Source organism: Heteronotia binoei, chromosome 19, assembly GCF_032191835.1.
Source record: "Heteronotia binoei isolate CCM8104 ecotype False Entrance Well chromosome 19, APGP_CSIRO_Hbin_v1, whole genome shotgun sequence".
NCBI lineage: Eukaryota > Metazoa > Chordata > Lepidosauria > Squamata > Gekkonidae > Heteronotia > Heteronotia binoei.
This window is the reverse complement of record NC_083241.1, coordinates 5,023,146-5,049,998: the sequence shown is the minus strand read 5'-3', so window position 1 is coordinate 5,049,998 and position 26,853 is coordinate 5,023,146. Positions and strand designations below refer to the sequence as shown.

Here is a 26,853-nt window from a genome sequence, read left to right as displayed (position 1 = left end):
TAGAGGTCTTTCACTGCCATTTGCTACCTGATCCTTCTGACTGAAGATGTCAGGGACTGAACATGTTGGGACTCATGTCTATTCTGCCCCTTGCCAGAAAATGAACCAAAATGAATATTCCCCAAGAAGCAGTTGCACATTTGCTGGAGAGTAACAGAAAAGATGCCTTGCCTGATTCTAGAGGCAGTTTTATTACCCCCACTATTCCTACAGGCTCTGCCTCCCTGTCCCCCCCATCCCCCCCGCTGCACGAGCTGTTGTATTTCTTCCTTGATGTCACTTTTTTTTGAGTCATCCTCCTCTAGTTTGCCCTCTTCCATCAGATTCCCCTTTCCCTCCGGTTCAAACCCGGTTCTCCCAGATAAGAGTCTGCACACTTCTTCCTTCATTTTCCCTAGCTCTTCATCCTTGAAGCTGTGTTTAGCCAGGACGTACAGAAACTCCAGAAACTGTCCTTGGGTCACTCAAGAGTTCAGTTGTGAGCCTTACTAGTGCAATTTTCCCTCACTCCTCTTTTCCCCCTTTAATAGCCTGAGGGGGCATCAGGAGCTGATGACCATGAATTTAGGGAACATGTAGCCTTAAATTGATATGAAATGATTAGGGACTCCTTTAATGTTAATTTGGGACCTTAGAAGGCAGGGGTGGTGGTGGTAATAAGCCCTGTAAACAACATCGTTTGGCAGTAGAGTGTGCAGATTTTTGTAAAAGGTTAACTTCTGGGGCACAGTCTCTGCCTCTCAGAGCTTTTCTAGCTTGAATGGTGAGAACAGCTCTTAAGGAAGTCTAATAAAATTTAAAAAAAAGAGTCTGCACACTTAGAGCTCTGGCTGACCCAAGGCCGTTCCAGCAGCTGCAAGTGGAGGAGTGGGGAATCAAACCCAGTTCTCCCAGACAAGAGTCCGCACACTTAACCACTACACCAAACCGGCTCTCTAAAACACAACACTTTTCTTTTCTCCTTTGCAGCAGTTTTCTTTTTGGCATTTGACACACACGCGCAACAAAGAAGGGCCCACCATGCCGACTGTGGTGGTGATGGACGTGTCCCTCTCCATGACCCGGCCAGTCTCCGTCGAGGGTTCCGAGGAATATCAGCGAAAACATCTCGCTGCCCACGGCCTGACCATGCTGTTTGAGCACATGGCTACCAACTACAAACTGGAATTCACGGCCTTAATTGTGTTTTCCTCCCTCTGGGAGCTCATAGTGCCCTTCACGAGAGACTACAATACCCTCCAGGTGAGAATGCCAGCTCTGTGAAGTGAAGTTTGCATATGACACTAAATTGTTCAGGGTGGTGAGAACCAAAGAAGATTGTGAGGCACTCCAAAGGGATCTGTCGAGACTGGGTGAGTGGGCTGAGCAGTCGGGTTAGAACGGATCAAAGGGAGTCCTTCTTCATCCAAGTAGTGATTAACGTGTGGAATTCACTGCCACAGGAGGTGGTGGCAGCTACAAGCATAGCCAGCTTCAAGAGGGGATAGGATAAAAATTTGGAGCAGAAGTCCATCAGTGGCTATTAGCCATAGCTTATTGTTGGAACTGTCTGGGGCAGTGATGCTCTATATTCTTGGTGCTTGGGGGGTGCAAAGTGGAAGGGCTTCTAGCGCCACTTGTTTTGTTTTAAACAATTTATTGGTAGCATATGGTTACAAAGCTTTTCTATTTCTTAATTTTTTTTTCTTTTTTCACATTAACCCATATGACATTTCCATCCCCCCTCCCTCCAATGTTGACTTCCCCGAGGTTATAAGTTCAAATCCATACTAAAGGCACTTCTGACTGCACAAAGTTCCATATATATATTCTTACAACTAAAAAATTGTCCAATATTTCTTTACTTTCCAAGTTTTCTCCATATATCCTTTAAATTTTCTCCACTCCCTTTTGAATATCTCTAGATCATAGTCTCTTAGTGTTCCGGTCAATCTGTCCACTTCACACCACGACAAAACCCCCACGGTCCACTCCCACCTCTCCGGTACTTTCTCTTGCCTCCAAAGCTGCGCGCACAAAGTCCCAGCAGCTGATAACAGGTACCAAATTAAAGTCCAGGCTTCTAGCGCCACTTGTGAACCTCCTGATGGCACTTGGGGTTTTTTTGGCCACTGTATGACACAGAAACCCTTCAAGCAGATCCTGCAGAAAAGAACAAGTTCTATGCTGATCTACGCAACCTCGTACGGAAGACCCCTACAGAGGACAAGGTGATCATCCTTGGCGACTTCAATGCCAGAGTAGGTAAAGACTCGGAAGCCTGGAAAGGAGTACTTGGCAAACACGGCATTGGCAACTGCAATGACAACGGGCGCCTCCTGCTAGAATTCTGCATGGAGCACCAGCTCACCATCACCAACACTATCTTCCAGCAGAAGAACAGTCTGAAGACAACCTGGATGCACCCACGGTCCAAGCACTGGCACCTTATCGACTACATTCTGGTGCGCCAGACAGACCTTCGAGATGTCTTACACACCCGAGTAATGCCCAGTGTGGAATGTCATACGGATCATCGTCTTGTACGCTGCAATCTCCGTCTTCACTTTAAACCCACACCCAGGAGAGGAGGTATCCCTCGGAGGAAGTTTCAGGTTGGCAGTCTCCAGTCAGCCGAAGTTAAAGCTGCCTTCCAGGCAAAACTCCAGTCAAGAATTGAGGACCTCAGTTGCCCCACAGACCCTTCTCCAGAAGCACTCTGGGAACACCTAAAAACTACCGTCCTGCAGATCTCTGAAGAAGTCCTCGGGTTCTCCACAAGGAAGAACAAGGACTGGTTTGATGAGAACAATCAAGAGATCCAAGAATTACTGGCAAAAAAGAGATCTGCCTACCAAGCACATCTTGCTCAGCCCTCCTGTCCTGGGAAAAAAGCAACCTTTCGCGCTGCATGTAGCAACCTCCAGCGCAAGCTTCGAGACATTCAGAACGAGTGGTGGACCAAGCTTGCAGAGAGAACCCAGCTGTGTGCAGACACTGGTGATTTAAGAGGGTTCTACGAAGCCCTGAAGGCAGTATATGGTCCATCATATCAGGCTCAGAGTCCCTTGCATAGTGCAGACGGCCAAGTGCTCCTCACAGACAAGGCATCCATACTGAACCGGTGGTCAGAGTATTTTCAGGTTCTCTTCAGTGCCAACCGCGTAGTTCAAGATTCAGCAATCCACCTCACCCCACTTCAACCGGTGAAAACAGAGTTGGATGAGATCCCCACCCTAGAAGAGACTGTTAAAGCCATCAAGCAACTGAAAAGTGGCAAGGCAGCAGGAGTTGATGGAATTCCACCAGAGATCTGGAAGCATGGGGGCACAGTACTACATAGCTCACTTCACAAAGTACTTGTCACCTGCTGGGAACAAGGCAAATTACCACAGGACTTTCGCGATGCAATCATCATCACCCTATACAAGAACAAAGGGGAAAAGTCAGACTGCTCCAACTACCGGGGGATAACCCTGCTCTCCATCGCAGGCAAAATCCTTGCCAGAATACTCCTGAACAGACTGGTGCCCACCATTGCAGAAGAACTCCTCCCAGAGAGCCAGTGCGGCTTCAGAGCTAACAGGAGCACCACCGACATGGTATTTGTTCTCAGGCAGCTCCAAGAGAAATGCAGGGAACAGAACAAGGGTCTGTATGTGACTTTTGTCGACCTTACCAAAGCTTTCGATACCGTTAGCAGGAAAGGCCTGTGGCAAATCTTGGAACGTTTAGGATGTCCCCCAAGGTTCCTCAGCATGATCATCCAGCTACACGAAGACCAGCGAGGCCAAGTCAGACACTGCAACGACCTCTCGGAGCCCTTCCCAATAGGCACAGGTGTAAAGCAAGGCTGCGTTCTCGCGCCAACTCTCTTTACGATCTTCTTTAGCATGATGCTTCAAAGAGCCGCAGTAGATCTAGATGAGGACGATGGTGTCTACATCCGCTATCGCACCGATGGCAGCCTGTTCAACCTGAGGCGACTAAAGGCACACTCCAAGACAATGGAAAAACTCATCCGAGAGCTACTGTTTGCTGATGATGCTGCACTCGTCTCCCACTCGGTATCAGCTCTGCAGCATATGACGTCCTGCTTTGCAGAGGCTGCCAAGCTATTCGGCCTAGAAGTTAGTCTGAAGAAGACAGAAGTTCTCCACCAGCCTGCACCCCAGGAAGATTATCACCCTCCCTGCATCACTGTGGGTGAATCAGTTCTGAAGACAGTCCAGCAGTTCAGCTACCTGGGGTGCATCATCTCCTCAGATGCCAAGATCGACAAGGAGATTGACAACAGGCTGGCAAAGGCAAACCGTGCATTTGGCCGACTGCACAAAAGAGTGTGGAGCAACAAGCATCTGAAAAAAGGCACAAAGATCAATGTTTACAAAGCGGTTGTGATGACAACCCTCATCTATGGCTCCGAATCGTGGGTTTTATACCGTCATCACCTGCGACTCCTTGAGCGCTTTCATCAGCGCTGCCTTCGCACCATCCTCAACATCCACTGGAGTGACTTTGTGACCAACACTGAAGTCCTCAAGCGGGCAGAGGTTACCAGCATCGAGGCACTGCTGTTGAAGACGCAGCTGCGCTGGGCAGGGCATATTTCTAGGATGGAAAACCACCGCCTTCCCAAGATTGCCCTGTATGGCGAACTCTCCACCGGCCATCGAAATAGAGGGGCACCAAAGAAGAGGTACAAGGACTCCTTGAAGAAATCCCTTAGCACCTGTCACATCAACCATCACCAGTGGTCTGACTTAGCCTCAGATCGCAAAGCATGGAGGCACACCATCCACCAGGCTGTCTCTTCCTTTGAGAACACGCGCATAGCTGGTCTTGAGGACAAAAGGAGATTGAGGAAGAATCGCACTGCTACAGGACCAACCCTAAATCAGACTTTTCCCTGCAGCCGCTGTGGCCGGACCTGCCTGTCCCACATTGGTCTTGTCAGCCACCAGCGAGCCTGCAGCAAACGTGGACTATTGCACCCTTCTTAAATCTTCGTTCGCGAAGCCAAGCCGAGAGATGACACAGAGTGTTGGAATGGATGGGCCATTGGCCTGATCCAACATGGCTTCCCTTATGTTCTTATACTACCACTCAGGGCCAGTGTTAGGGTTTTTGATGCCCTAGGCGAGCTGCCCACTAGCACCCCTCCCACCCCCCACCCCCAAAATTTAAAAAACCAGAGAATTGTAGGAGAAATAAACTTGGATGGGTCATTGGCCTGATCCAACATGGCTTCTCTTATGTTCTTATGTGACACAGAGTGCTGGACTGGATGGGCCATTGGCCTGATCCAACAGGGCTTCTCTTATGTTCTTATGTGACACAGAGTGCTGGACTGGATGGGCCATTGGCCTGATCCAACAGGGCTTCTCTTATGTTCTTATGTGACACAGAGTGCTGGACTGGATGGGCCATTGGCCTGATCCAACAGGGCTTCTCTTATGTGACACATAATGTTGGACTGGATGGGCCATTGGCCTGATCCAACATGGCTTCTCTTATTTGTGTTTTATTAAAGCCCTTGGCAGGTAGACGCAGTCATTGCATTGAAAGGAGCAAACTCTGGTTGCTGCCTTTTGAAAGCCTGATTGTTGGGGGGAGAGGGAGACAAAAAAGGAAGGAGACTGGGGTGGGAGAAGGAGAAGCACAGTCTGGAAAGGCACAGAATTGTATCCCCCCCCCCTGCTTTTGCCCAGTTGGTGGCATTTCTCTCACGTCATTCCAGTGGACTCGTGGGCAAGATCATACGTAGTGGTTTTCTCAGGCCAACGTTTCTGTCACTTGTATTCACAGGAGGCCCTGAGCAATATGGATGATTATGACAAGACCTGTTTGGAGGCAGCCCTGGTTGGGGTTTGCAGCATCGTGCAGCAAGAATGGGGGGCGGCTGTTCCCTGCCAGGTGAGGTTTCCGAAGGGATTCTGCCTTCTGTGTCCCTGTGCCCTGCCTTTCAGCCCAATGGGGACCTAGAGCAGCATACGTTGTTCTCTCCTCTGTTTTATCCTCACAATAACCTTCTAGGTTGAATGTATGTGCACCTGGCCAAAGGTCACTCCCTGAAATTCTGTGTCAGAGTGGGGGATTCGAACTTGGGTCTCCTCGATTCTAGTCTGACACTCTTGACAGTTTGGTGTAGTGGTTAACTGGTGTAATGCGGACTCTTATCTGGGAGAACCCGGTTTGATTCCCCCACTCCTCCACTTGCACCTGCTGGAATGGCCTTGGGTCAGCCAGAGCTCTCTTATCTGGGAGAACCGGGTTTGATTCCCCACTCCTCCACTTGCAGCTGCTGGAATGGCCTTGGGTCAGCCAGAGCTCTCTTATCTGGGAGAACCGGGTTTGATTCCCCACTCCTCCACTTGCACCTGCTGGAATGGCCTTGGGTCAGCCAGAGCTCTCTTATCTGGGAGAACCGGGTTTGATTCCCCCTCTTCCACTTGCAACTGGTGGAATGGCCTTGGGTCAGCCAGAGCTCTCTTATCTGGGAGAACCTGGTTTGATTCCCCACTCCTCCACTTGCACCTGCTGGAATGGCCTTGGGTCAGCCAGAGCTCTCTTATCTGGGAGAACCGGGTTTGATTCCCCCCTCTTCCACTTGCAACTGCTGGAATGGCCTTGGGTCAGCCAGAGCTCTCTTATCTGGGAGAACCGGGTTTGATTCCCCAACTCCTCCACTTGCAGCTGCTGGAATGGCCTTGGGTCAGCTGTAGCTCTGGCAGAGGTTGTCCTTGAAAGGGCAGCTGCTGTGAGAGCTCTCTCAGCCCCACCCACCTCGCAGAGTGTCTGTTGTTTGTGTGGGGGGGGGGAGATAAAAGAGATTGTGAGCTGCTCTGAGATTCAGAGTATAGTGCAGGATATAAATCCAATATCTTCTTAACTGCTGCATCATGCTAGCCCTCAGATGTGCGGCCTTTAAAATTTTCTGGAGTTCCATGACTGATGATTCTGTTTCAAAGCATACAGAACAGAACAGCTTCACATCTTCAACAGAGCGACTACATCTCTGGAGCCTGGTTTTGGTCTGGGAGTGTCTGCTCGCTGTATTCTTTCTACATAACTGTCAGAAGGATAAAAACCCACGGAGCCTTTGTTGTATTTAATTTCAAAAGGCCTGAAAAATAGTCTTGTTTATATAATATTTACATCCTGAGGAGTATTAAAAGGTTTTCCTTTATACAAAGGGCTGTCCGTATTTTGAGTGTGTTGGATTTGAACCAATTGGGTGCAAATTCGCTAGGCAGGGTAGACGTTTTTAAACAGATCAAATTAATGTGTTTTTAGAACATTTCCACAATGAACATGTTAGCAGAAGAAAGGCTTAAAGGGTAGATGTGGGTTTGGAATGGCCCCAGAGAACTGCGGAAGAAGTCCTGTGTTCTTGCATCAGCCAACCTTCGCAACAAAATTTGAGAATTAGGTTGCTGTTATTCCCAGGGGTTAAATTCTAGCTGGAGCTCCTTTGCCTATTAGGCCACACACCCCTGATGTAGCCAATCCTCCAAGAGCTTACAAAAAAAAAGCCTTGTAAGCTCTTGGAGGATTGGCTACATCAGAGGGGTGCGGCCTAATGTGCAAAGGAGCTCCTGCTAGAATCCCACCCCTGGCTGGTATCACCATGTGGGATTCTCAGCAGTGTTGGAATCCAAGTCTTAGAAAGGTCAGCACAATGCAGGGCCTTTTTTGTAGCAGGAACTCCTTTGCATATTAGGCCACACACCCCTGATATAGCCAGTCCTCCAAGAGCTTACAGAAAAGAGCCTTGTAAGCTCTTGGAGGATTGGCTACATCAGGGGGGTGCGGCCTAATGTGCAAAGGAGCTCCTGCTAGAATCCCACCTCTGGTTATTTCCATTTCTGAGACAGGAAAACTGAGGCTGAGCAAATGCAATCGGTGCCAACTTGGCTTTACGGGGTATCGCTGCCTGTACAGGGGTTTGAACCCAGGTCTTCTAAAAAGACCCCGGAGAGGCTTTGCAGGAGGCGATAATTTCTGGAGGGTAAGCCCTTTCTCTTTGTGTTTGGCTTTTGCAAGGTTGTACTGGTCACCGACGGCAGCTTAGGCATCGGCAAGGGCTCTCTCCGCCACTCCTTGGCGACTCTCAACCAGCAGAAGGAGAATCGCTTCCCCCTGCCGTTCCCTTTCCCGTCCAAGTTATACGTCATGTGCATGGCCAACTTGGAGGAGGTGAGTCTCCCTTGAGGGCTCGTAGAAGGACTGCAGCTACACTAAGAGCAAGCTGGGCTGTGTACATCTGGAGCAGAGGTCCAGGAGTGGCTCTTAGTCACAAGGGAGAGATGGAACACACTGTCTGGGGCATGGATGCTCTGTCATCTTGGTCCTTGGGGGGCACAGGAGGAGGGCTTCTGGAGTTCTGGCTCCACTGGTGGACCTCTTGATGGCCCCTAGGTTTTGGTCACCGTGTGACAGAGTGTTGGACTGGATAAGCCATTGGCCTGATTCAACATGGCTTCTCTTATGTCTGGGGCAAGTGATGCTCTGCATTCTTGGTGCTTGGGAAAGGGCACAGTGGGAGGGCTTCTAGTGTCCTGGACCTGCTGATGAACCTCCTGATGGCACCTGGTGTTTTTGGCCACTGTGTGACACAGAGTGTTGGACTGGATGGGCCATTGGCCTGATCCAACATGGCTTCTCTTATGTTCTTATGTCTGGGGCAGTGATGCTCTGTATTCTTGGTGCTTGGGTGGCACAATGGGGGGCTGCTAGTATCCTGGCCCCACTGGTGGACCTCCTGATGGCACCAGGATTTTTTTGGCCACTGTGTGACACAGAGTCTTGGATTGGATGGGCCATTGGCCTGATCCAACATGGCTTCTCTTATGTTCTTATGTCTGGGGCAGTGATGCTCTGTATTCTTGGTTCTTGTGGGGGCACAGTGGGAGGGCTTCTAATGTCCTGGCCCCGCTGATGGACCTCCTGATGGCACCAGGGGTTTTTTGGCCACTGTGTGACACAGAGTGTTGGACTGGATAAGCCATTGGCCTGATTCAACATGGCTTCTCTTATGTCTGGGGCAAGTGATGCTCTGCATTCTTGGTGCTTGGGAAAGGGCACAGTGGGAGGGCTTCTAGTGTCCTGGACCTGCTGATGAACCTCCTGATGGCACCTGGTGTTTTTGGCTACTGTGTGACATAGAGTGTTGGACTGGATGGGCCATTGGTCTGATCCAACATGGCTTCTCTTATGTTCTTATGTCTGGGGCAGTGATGCTCTGTATTCTTGGTGCTTGGGAGGGGCACAATGGGAGGGCTTCTAGTATCCTGGCTCCACTGGTGGACCTCCTGATGGCACCAGGATTTTTTTGGCCACTGTGTGACACAGAGTGTTGGACTGGATGGGCCATTGGCCTGATCCAACATGGCTTCCCTTATGTCCTTATGCTGGTTGGACTCCTTAGTGACTCTGAACCGGGAGAAAGAGAACTGCTTCTTCATGCATTTCCCATCCAAGTTGTATGTCATCTGCATGGCCAACCTGGAGGAGATGAGTCTCCCTTGAGGGCTCCTGGAAGGGCTGTAGCTCACCAGAAGCAAGCACGGCTGCTCGAGTGTTGCGAGCATTAAACATACATAGGGGCAGAGGAGTAGCTGTGTTGGTCTGAAGCAGCAGAGCAAAGTCTGAATGCATGCAACCATCTTCAAGATCAAACCAAGTTTTATTCTGGGGATAAGCTTTTGTGTGCCCAGCAATGTCTTCTTCTGTTGGTCTGAAGCAGCAGAAGTAAGTTTGAGTCCAGGGACACCTTTAAAACCCACAAGGTTTATTCCAGGGATGAACTTTTTGTGCGCGTTCATACCCAGAATAACACTTTGGGAGGCTTAGAGGTGTCCCTGGACTCTGTTTCTCAAAACACCGTTTAACATCTCCTGCAGCAAAACCAAGTTTCCTGCGTACGTGTTTCGATCTCTTCTCCTTCTGCGCTTGAAGTGAAGCTTTCTGTCTCTTAAAGCTGCAGAGCTCAGATTCCTTAGACTGTCTTGAACGCCTGATAGACTTGAACAACGGGGAAGGGCAGATCTTCACTATCGATGGACCCCTGTGCTTGAAGAACGTACAGTCCATGTTCGGGTGAGTGGGTCTGCTGCTGGCCAAACCATACGAGAGCATCTTTGACACACCTTGAGTCCTGCATGAAGAAGAATTGCAGATTTATACCCCACCCTTCTCCCTGAATCAGAGACTCAGAGCGGCTTACAATCTCCTACATCTTCTCCCCCCACAACAGACACCCTGTGAGGTGGGTGGGGCTGAGAGGGCTCTCCCAACAGCTGCCCTTTCAAGGACAGAGTCTCAGAGTGGCCTACAATCTCCTACATCTTCTCCCCCCACAACAGACACCCTGTGAGGTGGGTGGGGCTGAGAGGGCTCTCCCAGCAGCTGCCCTTTCAAGGACAGAGACTCAGAGTGGTTTACAATCTCCTATATCTTCTCCCCCCACAACAGACACCCTGTGAGGTGGGTGGGGCTGAGAGGGCTCTCCCAACAGCTGCCCTTTCAAGGACAGAGACTCAAGCGGCTTACAATCTCTTATATCTTCTCCCCCCACAACAGACACCCTGTGAGGTGGGTGGGGCTGAGAGGGCTCTCCCAACAGCTGCCCTTTCAAGGACAGAGACTCAAGCGGCTTACAATCTCCTATATCTTCTCCCCCCACAACAGACACCCTGTGAGGTGGGTGGGGCTGAGAGGGCTCTCACAGCAGCTGCCTATTCAAGGACAACCTCTACCAGAGCTATGGCTGACCCAAGGCCATTCCAGCAGCTGCAAGTGGAGGAGTGGGGAATCAAACCCAGTTCTCCCATCTAAGAGTCCATGTACTTAACCACTACACCAATCTGGCTCTCACTGACTGGGTGTTAACCAGTGTTCCCTATAAGCTGCGGAGTTTTGTGAACAAAATTCTACTTTGTGAGCCACTGGAATTAAAATTGTGAGCTCCCGCATAAATGAGTGTGTTTTGGGGCCATCCATCCGGAGCTAAGAGAAAAATGTGTGAGCTGGAGGCTAAACGTCTGTGAGATAGCTCACACTAACTCAGCTTAGAGGGAACACTGGTGCTGACATCTTTTTGTTCTAATATTGTGTGTGAATAGCAAGAAAACCTCACCTGTGCTACCTCCTAAATTGGTTTCTCTATTACACTACCCCCTTTTTGTGTCCTTCTGTAGTTAAACAGCTTTAGAAAGGAATTAGACAGATTAATGGAAGACTGATCAAAGGAGTTCCTGCTACAAAAAATGTCCTGAAATGAACTTTAATTTAGTATAGTTATCTCAGAATTTGCTGTGGTGACTAACTCCTACTCTTCTGTGGGTAAACTCTCTTGAGAGCCAGTTTGGTGTAGTGGTTAAGTGCATGGACTCTTATCTGGGAGAACCAGGTTTGATTCCCCACTCCTCCACTTGCAGCTGCTGGAATGGCCTTGGGTCAGCCAGAGCTCTCTTATCTGGGAGAACCGGGTTTGATTCCCCACTCCTCCACTTGCAGCTGCTGGAATGGCCTTGGGTCAGCCATAGCTCTCTTATCTGGGAGAACCAGGTTTGATTCCCCACTCCTCCACTTGCAGCTGCTGGAATGGCCTTGGGTCAGCCAGAGCTCTCTTATCTGGGAGAACCAGGTTTGATTCCCCACTCCTCCACTTGCAGCTGCTGGAATGGCCTTGGGTCAGCCAGAGCTCTCTTATCCGGGAGAACCGGGTTTGATTCCCCCCTCCTCCACTTGCAGCTGCTGGAATGGCCTTGGGTCAGCCAGAGCTCTCTTATCTGAGAGAACCAGGTTTGATTCCCCACTCCTCCACTTGCAGCTGCTGGAATGGCCTTGGGTCAGCCAGAGCTCTCTTATCTGAGAGAACCGGGTTTGATTCCCCACTCCTCCACTTGCAGCTGCTGGAATGGCCTTGGGTCAGCCAGAGCTTTCTTATCTGGGAGAATTGGGTTGGATTCCCTACTCCTCCACTTGCAGCTGCTGGAATGGCCTTGGGTCAGCCAGAGCTCTCTTATCTGGGAGAACCGGGTTTGATTCCCCACTCCTCCACTTGCAGCTGCTGGAATGGCCTTGAGTCAGCCATAGCTCTCTAATCTGGGAGAACAGGGTTGGATTCCCCACTCCTCCACTTGCAGCTGCTGGAATGGCCTTGGGTCAGCCAGAGCTCTCTTATCTGGGAGAACCGGGTTGGATTCCCCACTCCTCCACTTGCAGCTGCTGGAATGGCCTTGGGTCAGCCAGAGCTCTCTTATCTGGGAGAACCGGGTTGGATTCCCCACTCCTCCACTTGCAGCTGCTGGAATGGCCTTGGGTCAGCCATAGCTCTCTTATCTGGGAGAACTGGGTTGGATTCCCCACTCCTCCACTTGCAGCTGCTGGAATGGCATTGGGTCAGCCATAGCTCTCGTAGGAGTTGTCTTTGAAAGGGCAACTTCTGAGAGAGCTCTCTCAGCGCCCCCCTCACAGGTTGTCTGTTGTGGGGGGTGGGGAGAAGGTAAAGGAGATTGTGAGCTACTCTGAGACTCTGAGATTCAGAGTGTAGGCTAGGATATAAATCCAATATAATCATCATCTTCTTCTTCTCTTGTTCCAGAAAACTTATAGATGTGGCTTACACACCGTTCCATGCAGTTCTGAAATGCGGTCATTTGTCTTCGGACGTGCAAGTGTTCCCCCGGCCGGAGCCTTTTGTGATTGACGAAGAGATCGATCCAATCCCGAAATCCATTAATACAGGTAGTTGTAATTCTGGTTATTGTTGCCAGGTGAGGAAAGGTTCACAGACCGGGGAAGAGTTTCTACCTGTCCCTCCCTCTCCCCCTTCTGTGCTGCGGATGACCAGTGTAGGGTCAATGTCAGCTGTTAACCTGAGAAAGCAAAAGAGAACAGCATGGAGCCCTCCTTGCATGGTAGGGATTATGCATTCCGCAAAGGGTGTGATGGGAATGGCTGCAGTGCCATGCCAAAAATACAGGAATGGCGTCTGAGTAAAGACATTGCCAGCTTTCACCTTGCGGGGGGGGGGGGGCATGGCTCACTGGTAAAGCCTTCGCTCAGCATGCAGAAGGCTCCGGGTTCGATCCCCGGCATCTCCAGCTAAAAGGACCAGGCAGCAGGAGATGGGAAAGACCTCTGGGTCAGACCCTGGAGAGCTGCCGCCAGTCTGAGTAGTCAAAGCTGATCTTGATGGATAATACTGACTTCGATAAACCAAGGTTTCTGGCTCAGTGGTGGAGCACCTGTTTGGCACGCAGAGGTTCAATCCTCGGCACCTCCAGTTAAAAGGACCAGGCAGGAGAAAGACCCGAGACTTGCCTGAGTAGACAGAACAGATCTTGATGGACTGATGGTTTAATTCAGCATAAGGCAGCTTTGTGTTTTTTCGGGTCTGTATGATCAGTTCTGCAGGGCAGTGGCTCATCAGGAAGTGAAAGGGTCTTTTTTTACATTTGGAAGCGGCTCAGTGGCAGAGCCTCTGCTTGGTATGCAGAAGGTCCCAGGTTCGATCCCCTGCAGCGTCTCCAGTGGAAAGGACCAGGCAGGAGGGGATGGGAAGGATCTCAGCCTGAGGCCTGCTGCTAGTCTGAGTAGGGAATTGTGCCCTTGATGGACTCGGGGTCTGATTCAGTAGCAGGAATTTAGGGAGGGTCTGTGGCTTTCCGAGTGTCGTAGAGAGCCCGGTGGCGCAGAGTGTTAAAGCTGCAGTACTGCAGTCCTAAGCTCTGCTCATGACCTGAGTTCAATCCCAGCAGCAGCTGGTTCAGGTAACCAGCTCGAGGTTGACTCAGCCTTCCAATGTCGGTAAAATGAATACCCAGCTTGCTGGGGGGAAAGCGTAGACGACTGGGGAAGGCAATGGCAAACCACCCTGTAAAAAGTCTGCCGTGAAAACGTTGTGAAAGCAACGTCACCCCAGAGTCGGAAACGACTGGTGCTTGCACAGGGGACCTTTCCTTTCCCATGGTTCTCTGATTGAGCATCTGCCGTACATGCAGAAAGATCCCAGTTTCTCTCGCTGGTGTCGCCAGCTGAAAGGTGACACGAACGAAGGACCTCCACCTGAGATCCTGGAGATCTGCTCTCAATCAAAAGGAGTCAGGACTGACTGATAGACAAAAGGGTCTGATTTGGTATAACTTAGTCAGACGTGTACTATGCGTTGTTGCCATGGGGCCCTAGCAGAAGTACAGTTCACAGGTTGGGGTAACTGCATTGAGTCTGCACTACTTTGGGGTTGGATCGGGCGCATTTGTCAAACGGTGGGATACACTGCCACAAGAGGTGGTGGGAGCTACAGGCATAGAGGGCTTTGAAAGGGGACTGGATAAACATATAGAGCAGTCGTCCTTCAGTGGTTATTAGCCACAAGGTATAGAGGGAACTCTCTGTCCTGGGAAGTGATGCTCTGTATTCTTGTTGCTTGGGGAGGCACAGTGGGAGGGCTTCTAGTGTCTTTGCCCCACTGGTGCACCTCCTGATGACACTTGGGTTTTTAGGCCACTGTGTGACACCTAGTGTTGGACTGGAGGGGCCACTGGCCTGATCCAACATGGCTTCTCTTATGTTCTTCTGCGACGCAAAGTGTTGGACTGGAGGGGCCACTGGCCTGATCCAACAGGGCTTCTCTTATGTTCCGATATGTTCTTAAACAGAACACAAACCATACTCTTACCAAGTGTTTCTGAAATCTGATATCGGTTAAAGTGGCTGCTTTTCTTTCTAGACTTGGAGATAGTTGGATTCATAGACATCGCAGACATTTCCAGCCCCCCCGTCTTATCTCGACATCTGGTGCTGCCCATTGCCCTCAACAAAGGTGAGTTCCTGTGCTCTGCCCCCTCCCCCAGAAGTGGCAGAACCTGGTTGGGCTACAGACATGTTACATGTGGGCTACAGAGAGCCAGTTTGGCGTAGTGGTGAAGTGCGCGGACTCTTTTCTGGGAGAACCGGGTTTGATTCCCCACTCCTCCACTTGCACCTGCTGAAATGGCCTTGGGTCAGCCATAGCTCTCTTATCCGGGAGAACCGGGTTTGATTCCCCACTCCTCCACTTGCAGCTGCTGGAATGGCCTTGGGTCAGCCAGAGCTCTCTTATCTGGGAGAACCGGGTTTGATTCCCCATTCCTCCACTTGCAGCTGCTGGAATGGCCTTGGGTCAGCCAGAGCTCTCTTATCTGGGAGAACCAGGTTTGATTCACCACTCCTCCACTTGCAGCTGCTGGAATGGCCTTGTGTCAGCCATAGCTCTGGCAGAGGTTGTCCTTGAAAGGGCAGCTGCTGTGAGAGCCCTCTCAGCCCCACCCACCTCACAGGGTGTCTGTTGTTGGGGAGGAAGGGAGAGGGGATTGTGAGCCGCTCTGAGACTCTTCAGAGTGGAGGGCGGGATATAAATCCAATATCTTCATCTACCTCACAGGGTGTCTGTTGGGGGGGTGGAAGATAAAGGAGATTGTGAGTCGCTCTGAGACTCTGATTCAGAGAGAAGGGTGTGTAAATGTGTGGTCTTCCTCTTCTGATGCTTTCTTATCATCCCTCCCAGAAGGCGACGAAGTGGGTCCAGGGATCGCCGATGATGCAGAAGACGAGAATTCGGCCAATCAGATTGCGGGCAAGATCCCCAACTTCTGTGTGCTCTTGCACGGCAGCTTGAAAGTGGAGGGCATGGTGGCCATTGTCCAGTTAGGGTATGGATGTGACGCTCAGAGTGGGGGTCTCGGGGCAGGCGGGTGGAATGGCTTTGTCGTATTCGGGCCTGAACGTTTGGGTTCACCAGACTCAGACGTTTACTTCCTGTATAGAAAGAAACTGGACTTATGCATGAGTGTTCTTGAAGTGGATGTCCACTGAGAAATGGTCCCTTCCAGGGCTTTTTTTTTTTTTTTTAGCAGGAGCTCTTTTGCATATTAGACCACACACCCCTGCTGTAGCCGATCCTCCCAGAGGTTACAGGGCTCTTCTTACAGGGCCTGCTGTAAGCTGCAGGAGGATTGGCTACATCAGGGGTGTGTGGCCCAGGGATGGAATTCTAGCAAGAGCTCCTTTGCATATTAGGCCACACACCCCTGATGTAGCCAATCCTCCCAGAGGTTACAGGGCTCTTCTTACAGGGCCTGCTGTAAGCTCCAGGAGGATTGGCTACATCAGGGAAGTGTGGCCTTATTTGCAAAGGAGTTCCTGCTGCAAAAAAAGCCCTGCTGTTTCAGGAAATAGGACTCCAGAGACCTCTGGGAGAAAGACCCCTTCTCAGTTCTGGAGATTTTCACAAGTCAGGAGCAGTAGTCCCTCTAAGCTGTGGAGTCTTGTCAGCAAAAATTATTCTTTGTGAATTATTGGCATTAAAGTGGTGAGCTGCTGCATCAATTCGTTTGCTCAGGGGCCATCCTTCCTGTGCGAAGACAAAAATGTGTGAACTGGAGGCTAAAAAACTGTGACCTACCTCACACTAACTCAGCTTAGAGGGAACACTGGGCAGGAGGAAACATTTTAACCCTTCCCGAGAGAGGAGGTGATTCCCAGGTTCTAGTGATTCTACCTTCAGGGAAAGCATCCATTGATGCAAAAGGAGCCCAACAAGAACTAGCTGTTCACCTGCCAGGTGCTGGACTGTCTGTTCTCCTTGCTGATGCTTTGCTTTTGCTTTTAGGCCAGAATGGTACGGGATGCTGTATTCCCAAGCCGACAGCAAGAAGAAGTCAAACCTGATGATGTCTCTCTATGAACCGGGCGCTGAGCCTCTCCCTTGGCTGGGCAAGATGTCCCAGCTGGGCCCCATCTCAGGTAGTAGCTCAGTGGCTCGGTATAGTGGTTAAGTGTGCAGACTCTTATCTGGGAGAACCAGGTTCGATTCCCCACTCCTCCACTTGCAGCTGCTGGAATGGCCTTGGGTCAGCCATAGTGGTTAAGTGAGCGGACTCTTATCTGGGAGAACCGGGTTCGATTCCCCACTCCTCCACTTGCAGCTGCTGGAATGGCCTTGGGTCAGCCATAGTGGTTAAGTGAGCGGACTCTTATCTGGGAGAACCGGGTTCGATTCCCCACTCCTCCACTTGCAGCTGCTGGAATGGCCTTGGGTCAGCCATAGCTTTTCCAAGAGTTGTCTTTGAAAGGGCAGCTACTATAAGAACTCTCTCAGCCCCACCCACCTCACAAGGTGTTTTTTGTGGAGTGAGAAGATATAGAGATTGCAAGCCCCATGGCGCAGAGCGGTAAAGCTGCAGTACTGCAGTCTGAACTCTCTGCTCACGACCTGAGTTTGATCCCAGTGGAAGCTGGGTTCAGATAGCCGGCTCAAGGTTGACTCAGCCTTCCATCCTTTCAAGGTCGGTAAAATGAGCACCCAGCTTGCTGGGGGGGGAAGTGTAGATGACTGGGGAAGGCAGTGGCAAAGAAAGGAAACGTCCCCTGTGCAAGCATCAGTCGTTTCCGACTCTGGGGTGACGTTGCTTTCACAGCAGACTTTTTACGGGGTGGTTTGCCATTGTCTTCCCCAGTCATCTACACTTTCCCCCCAGCAAGCTGGGTCCTCATTTGACCGACCTCGGATGGAGGGAAGGCTGAGTCAACCTCGAGCCGGATACCCGAAAACCCAACTTCTGCCGGGGATCGAACTCAGGTTGTGAGCAGAGCTTAGGGCTATAGTACTGCAGCTTTAACACTCTGCACCACGGGAATGGCAATGGCAAACCACCCCGAAAAGTCTGCTGTGAAAACGTGAAAGCAATGTCACCCCGGAGTCGGAAAAAACTGGTGCTTGCACAGGGGACTACCTTTGTTTTTTTAAGTCGCTCTGAGTCTAATGCAGAGAGAAAGGTGGGGTATAAACCTGCAGTCATCATCTTCTTCTTCTTCCTCCTCTCCTTCTGTATTTTTATGCTGGCATGCATTTGTTTCCTTCCCATATCAGAGGGCCAGTTTGGCGTAGCGGTGAAGTGCACGAACTCTTATCTGGGAGAACAGGGTTTGATTCCCCACTCCTCCACTTGCAGCTGCTGGAATGGCCTTGGGTCAGCCAGAGCTCTCTCATCTGGGAGAACCGGGTGTGATTTCCCCACTCCTCCACTTGCAGCTGCTGGAATGGCCTTGGGTCAGCCATAGCTCTCTTATCTGGGAGAACCGGGTTTGATTCCCCACTCCTCCACTTGCAGCTGCTGGAATGGCTTTGGGTCAGCCAGAGCTCTCTTATCTGGGAGAACCGGGTTGGATTCCCCACTCCTCCACTTGCGGCTGCTGGAATGGCCTTGGGTCAGCCAGAGCTCTCTCATCTGGGAGAACCGGGTGTGATTTCCGCACTCCTCCACTTGCACCTGCTGGAATGGTCTTGGGTCAGCCATAGCTCTCTTATCTGGGAGAACCGGGTTTGATTCCCCACTCCTCCACTTGCAGCTGCTGGAATGGCTTTGGGTCAGCCATAGCTCTTGCAGGAGTTGTCCTTGAAAGGGCAGCTGCTGTGAGAGCCCTCTCAGCCCCACCTACCTCACAGAATGTCTATTTTAGGGGAGGAAGGTAAAGGAGATTGTGAGCCGCTCTGAGTCTCTGATCAGAGTGGAGGGTGGGATCCAACATCATCTTCTTCTTCTCTCTAGACTTTGGAGGGGGAGGAGATTAAATGGTTAATTGGGAGAGCACCTCCTTGGCATACAGAATTAATTATGCACGGGGTGGCGCGAGAACTGGAGGGCACCCAGTGACGCTGATGGGCAGGAGGTTCAGGACAAAGAAAATTCTTTACAAAGAGTGTGTTTAAAATGTGGAGTTTGCTGCCGAAGGATGTCGGGATGGTCACAGGCACAGATAGCTTTAGAAGGCGAGTATAAAGATTCATGAAGGAGAGATCTATTGGTGGCTACTAGCCGTGGTGACTGAAAGGATCCTCCATGGTCAGAGGCAGTCAGTCTGTGAATCCCAGAGCCAGAGGCAACATCGGGGGAAGGCCTTAGCCTCTCTGGCCTGTTGTTGGCCCTCAGAGGAACTGGCTGGCCACTGTGTGAGACAGGAGGCTGGACTAGATGGACCCTCACTGGTCTGATCCAGCAGGGCTCTTCTGATGTTCTAATGAAGGCCTCAGCCTCTCTACCCTGTTGCTGGCCCTCAGAGGAACTGGGTGGCCACTGTGTGAGGCAGGATGCTGGACTAGATGGACCCTCCCTGGTCTGATCCAGCAGGGCTCTTCTGATGTTCTAATGAAGGCCTCAGCCTCTCTACCCTGTTGCTGGCCCTCAGAGGAACTGGTCGGCCACTGTGTGAGGCAGGATGCTGGACTAGATGGACCCTACCTGGTCTGACCCAGAAGGGCTCTTCTGATGTTCTTCTCAGGGGAAGGCCTCAACCTCTCTGCCCTGTTGTTATTTGTCCAGAGGAGCTGGTTGGCCCCTGGGTGAGACAGGATGTTGGACTGTTGATCTGATCCAGCAGGGCTCTTCTTACGTTCTTAATTTGGACTTTCATGGTGTGCATTTACTTTCTTTTAAAAATAAAACATTATTGCTGCTGTTCCGTAGCTAGACCTACCTCTTGAAAGGTGTGTTTGTTTTTCAGATGCCAAAGAGAACCCATACGGCGAGGATGACAATAAGAGCCCCTTCCCCTTGCAGCCCAAGAACAAGCGCAGTTACGCCCAGAACGTCACCGTGTGGATTAAACCCAACGGCCTCCAGGTGAGTCTGAAAGTGGGGGATGGACCGTGGCCTTCCAAGCAGGGTCCTCTTCGAGGAACTGGAGTCACAGCTCTGTTCTGGGGAAACATGAGCTTCCTCTGACATTTCTCCAAGGCCCAGTGGAGGAGAAAAAGATCCACTTCCTGGAATGATTGGCGCTTCACTGGCCCATCCCCTTCCGGGCTCATGTGCCTTTGGGGGAAGATTGCGGATCAGCTGGGTTAGAACAGATAAAAGGAAGTACTTTTTCATCCAAAGGGTGATTGACACATGGAATACACTGCCGCAGGAGGGGGTGGCAGCTACAAGCAGAGACAGCTTCAAGAGGGGATTGGATAAGCATGTGGAGCAGAGGTCCACCAGTGGCTATTAGCCATAGCTTATTGTTGGAACTCTCTGTCTGGGGCAGTGATGCTTTGTATTCTTGGTGCTTGGGGGGGGGGCACAGTGGAAGGGCTTCTAGCCCCACTGGTGGACCTCCTAATGGCACCTGTTTTTTGGGCCACTGTGTGACACAATCTTGGACTGGATGGGCCATTGGCCTGATCCAACATGGCTTCTCTTATGTTCTTATGTCTGGGGCAGTGATGCTGTATTCTTGGTGCTTGGGAGGGGCCACAGCGGGAGGGCTTCCAGTGTCCTGGCCCCACTGGTGGACCTCCTGGTGGCCCCTGGTATTCTTGGCCACTGTGTGACACAGAGTGTTGACTGGATGGGCCATTGGCCTGATCCAACATGGCTTCTCTTATGTTCTTATGTGACACAGAGGTTTGGACTGGATGAGCCATTGGCCTGATCCAACATGGCTTCTCTTATGTTCTTATGTGATACAGAGAGTTGGACTGGATGGGCCATTGGCCTGATCCAACTTGGCTTCTCTTATGTTCTTACGTGACACAGAGTGTTGGACTGGATGGGCCATTGGCCTGATCCAACATGGCTTCTCTTATGTTCTTATGTGTGACACAGAGTGCTGGACTGGATGGGCCATTGGCCTGATCCAACAGGGCTTCTCTTATGTTCTTATGTGACACAGAGTGTTGGACTGGAGGGGCCATTGGCCTGCTCTAACATGGCTTCTCTTATGTTCTTATGTGACCAGAGAATTGGACTGGATGAGCCATTGACCTGATCCAATATGGCTTCTCTTATGTTCTTATGTGACACAAAGAGTTGGACTGGATGGGCCATTGGCCTGATCCAACATGGCTTCTCTTATGTTCTTATGTGACACAGAGGTTTGGACTGGATGAGCCATTGGCCTGATCCAATATAGCTTCTCTTATGTTCTTATGTGACACAGAGGTTTGGACTGGATGGGCCATTGGCCTGATCCAACATGGCTTCTCTTATGTTCTTATGTGACACAGAGGTTTGGACTGGATGGGCCATTGGCCTGATCCAACATGGCTTCTCTTATGTTCTTATGTGACACAGAGTGTTGGACTGGATGGGCCACTGGCCTGATCCAACAGGGCTTCTCTTATGTTCTTATGTGACACAGAGTGTTGGACTGGATGGGCCATTGGCCTGATCCAACATAGCTTCTCTTATGTTCTTATGCGACACAGAGTGTTGGACTGGATGGGCCACTGGCCTGATCCAACAGGGCTTCTCTTATGTTCTTATGTGACACTGAGTGTTGGACTGGATGGGCCATTGGCCTGATCCAACATAGCTTCTCTTATGTTCTTATGTGACTCAGAGTGTTGGACTGGATGGGCCATTGGCCTGATCCAACATGGCTTCTCTTACGTTCTTATGTGACACAGAGTATTGGACTGGATGGGCCATTGGCCTGATCCAACATGGCTTCTCTTATGTTCTTATGTGACACAGAGTGTTGGACTGGATGGGCCACTGGCCTGATCCAACATGGCTTCTCTTGCGTTCTTATGTGACACAGAGATTTGGACTGGTTGAGCCACTGGCCTGATCCAACAGGGCTTCTCTTATGTTTTGTGCAGCCTGGAGCTGTCAAGAACTGAGTCGTGCCATGATCGCCCTCCTTATTTTATCCATATGATTTTGCTCTGATTTTGCCACATACCCTAGCCGGCTACAAGCATTTCTTCTTAGTGGTGTGAATGTCACCAGTTACCGCAGTAGCTAGGGAGCTTTTTTTTTCGGAAGCTGTGTGAATTGTGGGGGGGATGAGAGAAAGTGTCTGTTCTTAAATATTAAGCCCCCCAGAATTTAGGCGTTTAAGGCCTATGTAATTAACACCTCATAGGGTTTAAAAAAAAACACCCTAAAATGATGCAGTGTAGAAGTTTGGAAAGACACTCATTTCTTCATCCACTAATCAGGAGGGCAGTTTTAAGTGCCGATGATTCATAAAGTTTTTTCTCTCCCTTTCTTTGTAGACGGACGTACAGAAGATCCTCAGGAATGCACGGAAACTCCCTGAAAAGACTCAGACCTTCTACAAGGTGAGGCACAACTGCCTCCCATATCCCTCCCAAACTGCTAGCGGGCATCACCTCCTTGAGACAGTAGAAAAGAGCAAGAGTCCAGGAGTGACTGAAAGACTAACAAAAATGCGGGAGCAAGCTAGACGTTTCTGTGAGTCAGTGCTCACAAAAATCAGAGCAGCGGCTCATGAAAGCTCATTCCCTGCCACAATTTTGGTCTCGAAGGTGCTATTGGATTCTTGATCTTTTCTCCTGCTGTAGACAGACCAGTGGGACCACTCACCTGGATCTGTCTCCTTGAGAGGTAGTATTTATTAAATGGCAGAGTTACACCCAAAAAGTATAGAACAAAGCAGTAGACAAATGCCAGCTTTAAGACCAACTAAGTTTTATTCAGAATTGTTAAGCAAACTGCCCTAAAAATAGGATTTTTGGGGGATTTAGAGTGGAGGGCAACCTGCCTTTTAGCGAGATCAAAAACCTATTTATACAGAAGGTGTCTGCTTTGGAATTTACCCAATAACGAGACAATATAATATCATATTATATTATATATTGGGGAGGGACGGTGGCTCAGTGGCAGAGCATCTGCTTGGGAAGCAGAAGGTCCCAGGTTCAATCCCTGGCATCTCCAACTAAAAAGGGTCCAGGCAAATAGGTGTGGAAAACCTCAGCTTGAGACCCTGGAGAGCCGCTGCCAGTCTGAGAAGACAATACTGACTTTGATGGACCCAGGGGGGTCTGATTCATTATAAGGCAGCTTCATATGTTCATAATATAAAAAGGCTTATTATTAAATAAAGACAAACATACAAGAGTATAAAGTCACACAACGCACATACAGTCCTAATAAAAACGATAGAAATTGGCAGGGGTAAACACAAGGATGGTTTGGATGGGCCGTTGGCCTGATCCAACAGGGCTTCTCTTATGTTCTTCTGTGACACAGAGTGTTGGACTGGAGGGGCCACTGGCCTGATCCAACAGGGCTTCTCTTATGTTCTTCTGTGACACAGAGTGTTGGTCTGGATGGGCCGTTGGCCTGATCCAACATGGCTTCTCTTATGTGACACAGAGTGTTGGACTGGAGGGGCCACTGGCCTGATCCAACATGGCTTCTCTTATGTTCTTCTGTGACACAGAGTGTTGGACTGGAGGGGCCACTGGCCTGATCCAACAGGGCTTCTCTTATGTTCTTCTGTGACACAGAGTGTTGGTCTGGATGGACCGTTGGCCTGATCCAACATGGCTTCTCTTATGTGACACAGAGTGTTGGACTGGAGGGGCCACTGGCCTGATCCAACATGGCTTCTCTTATGTTCTTCTGTGACACAGAGTGTTGGACTGGAGGGGCCACTGGCCTGATCCAACAGGGCTTCTCTCATGTTCTTCTGTGACACAGAGTGTTGGTCTGGATGGGCCGTTGGCCTGATCCAACATGGCTTCTCTTATGTGACACAGAGTGTTGGACTGGAGGGGCCACTGGCCTGATCCAACATGGCTTCTCTTATGTTCTTCTGTGACACAGAGTGTTGGACTGGAGGGGCCACTGGCCTGATCCAACAGGGCTTCTCTTATGTTCTTCTGTGACACAGAGTGTTGGTCTGGATGGGTCGTTGGCCTGATCCAACATGGCTTCTCTTATGTGACACAGAGTGTTGGACTGGAGGGGCCACTGGCCTGATCCAACATGGCTTCTCTTATGTTCTTCTGTGACACAGAGTGTTGGACTGGAGGGGCCATTGGCCTGATCCAACATGGCTTCTCTTATGTTCTTATGTGACTCAGAGTGTTGGACTGGAGGGGCCACTGGCCTGATCCAACATGGCTTCTCTTATGTTCTTATGTGACACAGAGTGTTGGACTGGAGGGGCCACTGGCCTGATCCAACATGGCTTCTCTTATGTTCTTATGTGACTCAGAGTGTTGGACTGGAGGGGCCACTGGCCTGATCCAACATGGCTTCTCTTATGTTCTTATGTGACACAGAGTGTTGGACTGGAGGGGCCACTGGCCTGATCCACCAGGGCTTCTCTTATGTTCTTATGTGACACAGAGTGTTGGACTGGAGGGGCCACTGGCCTGATCCAACATGGCTTCTCTTATGTTCTTATGTGACTCAGAGTGTTGGACTGGAGGGGCCACTGGCCTGATCCAACATGGCTTCTCTTATGTTCTTATGTGACTCAGAGTGTTGGACTGGAGGGGCCACTGGCCTGATCCAACATGGCTTCTCTTATGTGACACAGAGTGTTGGACTGGAGGGGCCACTGGCCTGATCCACCAGGGCTTCTCTTATGTTCTTCTGTGACACAGAGTGTTGGTCTGGATGGGCCGTTGGCCTGATCCAACAGGGCTTCTCTTATGTTCTTAAAATATCTAACTAAGTTAATGCAACTTGCAGTTTGGCGTATTGGTTAAGTGGTGGTTGGGGTGGCGCAGTGGTTAAGCAGTGGGGACTCTAATCTGGAGAACGGGGTTTGATTCCCCACTCTTCTTCCACCTAGCTGGCTGACCTTGGGTCAGTCACAGTTCTCTTAGAGCTGTTCTCTCAAGATCAGTTCTCGAAACAGCTTTCTCAACCCCCACCTACCTCACAGGATGGGGAGAGGAAGGGAAGATTGTAAGCCACTCTGAAACTCCAAGTGAAAAGCAGGGTATACCTCCAGTCTCTTATTCTCTCAGGCATTGAGAAGTAGCCAGGGAAAGGGAAGGTTTGGGGGCCAGCCTGATTTTGATGGTTTGGGGATTTTCCCTGCTTCGGTCTGATCCCTCCCCCTACCGGGCCCTCTTTTGCAGAGGCTGCGATATCACGCCCCTCTTCATTGTCTCCCCAGGAACTGAACCGCTTGCGAAAGGCTGCCCTGGCCTTTGGGTTTCTGGACCTCCTAAAGGGAGTGGCGGATATCCTCGAAAGGGAGTGCACCCTCCTGCCGGACACGGCCCACCCGGACGCCGCTTTCCAGCTGACCCACGCGGCCCAGCAACTGAAACTGGCCAGCACCGGCACCTCCAACTACGCGACTTTTGACCACAACATCACTCCTCTGCAGACGGACTTCTCCAGCAGCGGGACAGACCGGCTGTGAGGCCCAAAAGCTCTGGCCAGCCCCCTAACTGCGTTGGGGGGTCTGTCTCTTCTCTGTGCTCCTGTCCCTGAACATTGAGGGTAGACTTCTGTTTTAGTATTAAATGTGTCTTTTGTATTCCGTCCTTTCTTTCGCCTCAGAGGCAACCGTCCGTGCCTGCTACAAGCCAGTCTTTTAAGCTCTTACTGGAGGAACAGGTGCTCCTTGGAGATGGAGTGATTCTCTGCCATCTGTGCAGTTTGAGGGCCTGGGACTGTGAGCTCCATTCAAGAGAGCCAGTTTGGTGTAGTGGTTAAGTGCGTGCACTCTTATGTGGGAGAACCGAGTTTGATTCCCCACTCCTCCGCTTGCACCTGCTGAAATGGCCTTGGGTCAGCCGTAGCTCTTTTCTGGGAGAACCAGGTTTGATTCCCCACTCCTTCACTTGCAGCTGCTGGAATGGCCTTGGGTCAGCCAGAGCTCTCTTATCTGGGAGAACCGCGTTTGATTCCCCACTCCTCCACTTGCACCTGCTGGAATGGCCTCTGGTCAGCCATGGCTCTTTTATCTGGGAGAACTGGGTTTGATTCCCTGCTCCTCCGCTTGCAGCTGCTAGCATGGCCTTGGGTCAGCCAGAGCTCTCGCAGAGGTTGTCCTTGAAAGGGCTGCTGCCATGAGATCCCTCTCCAGCCCCACCCACCTCACAGGGTGTCTGTTGTGGGGGAGGAAGGGAAAGGAGATTGTGAGCCGCTCTGAGACTCTTCGGAGTGGAGGGCGGGATATAAATGCAACATCTTCATCTACCTCACAGGGTATCTGTTGTGGGGGAGGAAGGGAAAGGAAACTGTGAGCTGCTCTGAGACTCTTCGGAGTGGAGGGCGGGATATAAATCCAATATCTTCATCTACCTCACAGGTGTCTGTTGTGGGGGAGGAAGGCAAAGGAGATTGTGAGCCGCTCTGAGACTCTTCGGAGTGGAGGGCGGGATATAAATCCAATATCTTCATCTACCTCACAGGGTATCTGTTGTGGGGAAGGAAGGCAAAGGAAATTGTGAGCCGCTCTGAGACTCTTCGGAGTGGAGGGCGGGATATATATCCAATATCTTCATCTACCTCACAGGGTATCTGTTGTGGGGGAGGAAGGCAAAGGAGATTGTGAGCCGCTCTGAGACTCTTCGGAGTGGAGGGCAGGATATAAATCCAATTTCTTCATCTACCTCACAGGGTGTCTGTTGTGGGGGGGGGGGAGTGAAAGGAGATTGTGAGCTGCTCTGAGATTCTTCGGAGTGGAGGGCGGGATATAAATCCAATATCTTCATCTACCTCACAGGGTGTCTTTTGTGGTGGGGGGGGGGGGAGGTAAAGGAGATTGTGAGCCGCTCTGAGACTTTTCGGAGTGGAGGGTGGGATATAAATCCAATATCTTCATTTACCTCACAGGGTGTCTGTTGTGGGGGTGGGGGAAGATAAAGGAGATTGTGAGCTGCTCTGAGACTCTTCGGAGTGGAGGGCGGGATATAAATCCAATATCTTCATCTACCTCACAGGGTGTCTGTTGTGGAGGAGGAAGGTAAAGGAGATTGTGAGCTGCTTTGAGACTCTTCGGAGTGGAGGACGGGATATAAATCCAATATCTTCATTTACCTCACAGGGTGTCTGTTGTGGTGGGGGGGTGGGAAGGGAAAGGAGATTGTGAGCCGCTCTGAGACTCTTCGGAGGG

The 26,853-nt window shown here is 50.7% G+C and overlaps 1 protein-coding gene across 1 annotated transcript; it reads left to right on the top strand.

Moving 5' to 3' along the window:
* The first annotated feature begins 966 nt into the window (after positions 1-966).
* On the top strand, positions 967-25,269 carry INTS14 (integrator complex subunit 14). Its single transcript, XM_060259903.1, has 11 exons — positions 967-1,242; positions 5,788-5,895; positions 8,026-8,178; positions 9,962-10,080; positions 12,590-12,732; positions 14,720-14,812; positions 15,536-15,680; positions 16,640-16,773; positions 19,531-19,649; positions 22,016-22,081; positions 24,901-25,269. The coding sequence occupies exons 1-11, from the start codon at positions 1,021-1,023 to the stop codon at positions 25,150-25,152; spliced, it is 1,554 nt and encodes a 517-aa protein (XP_060115886.1). The 5' UTR covers positions 967-1,020; the 3' UTR covers positions 25,153-25,269.
* Positions 25,270-26,853: the final 1,584 nt, after the last annotated feature.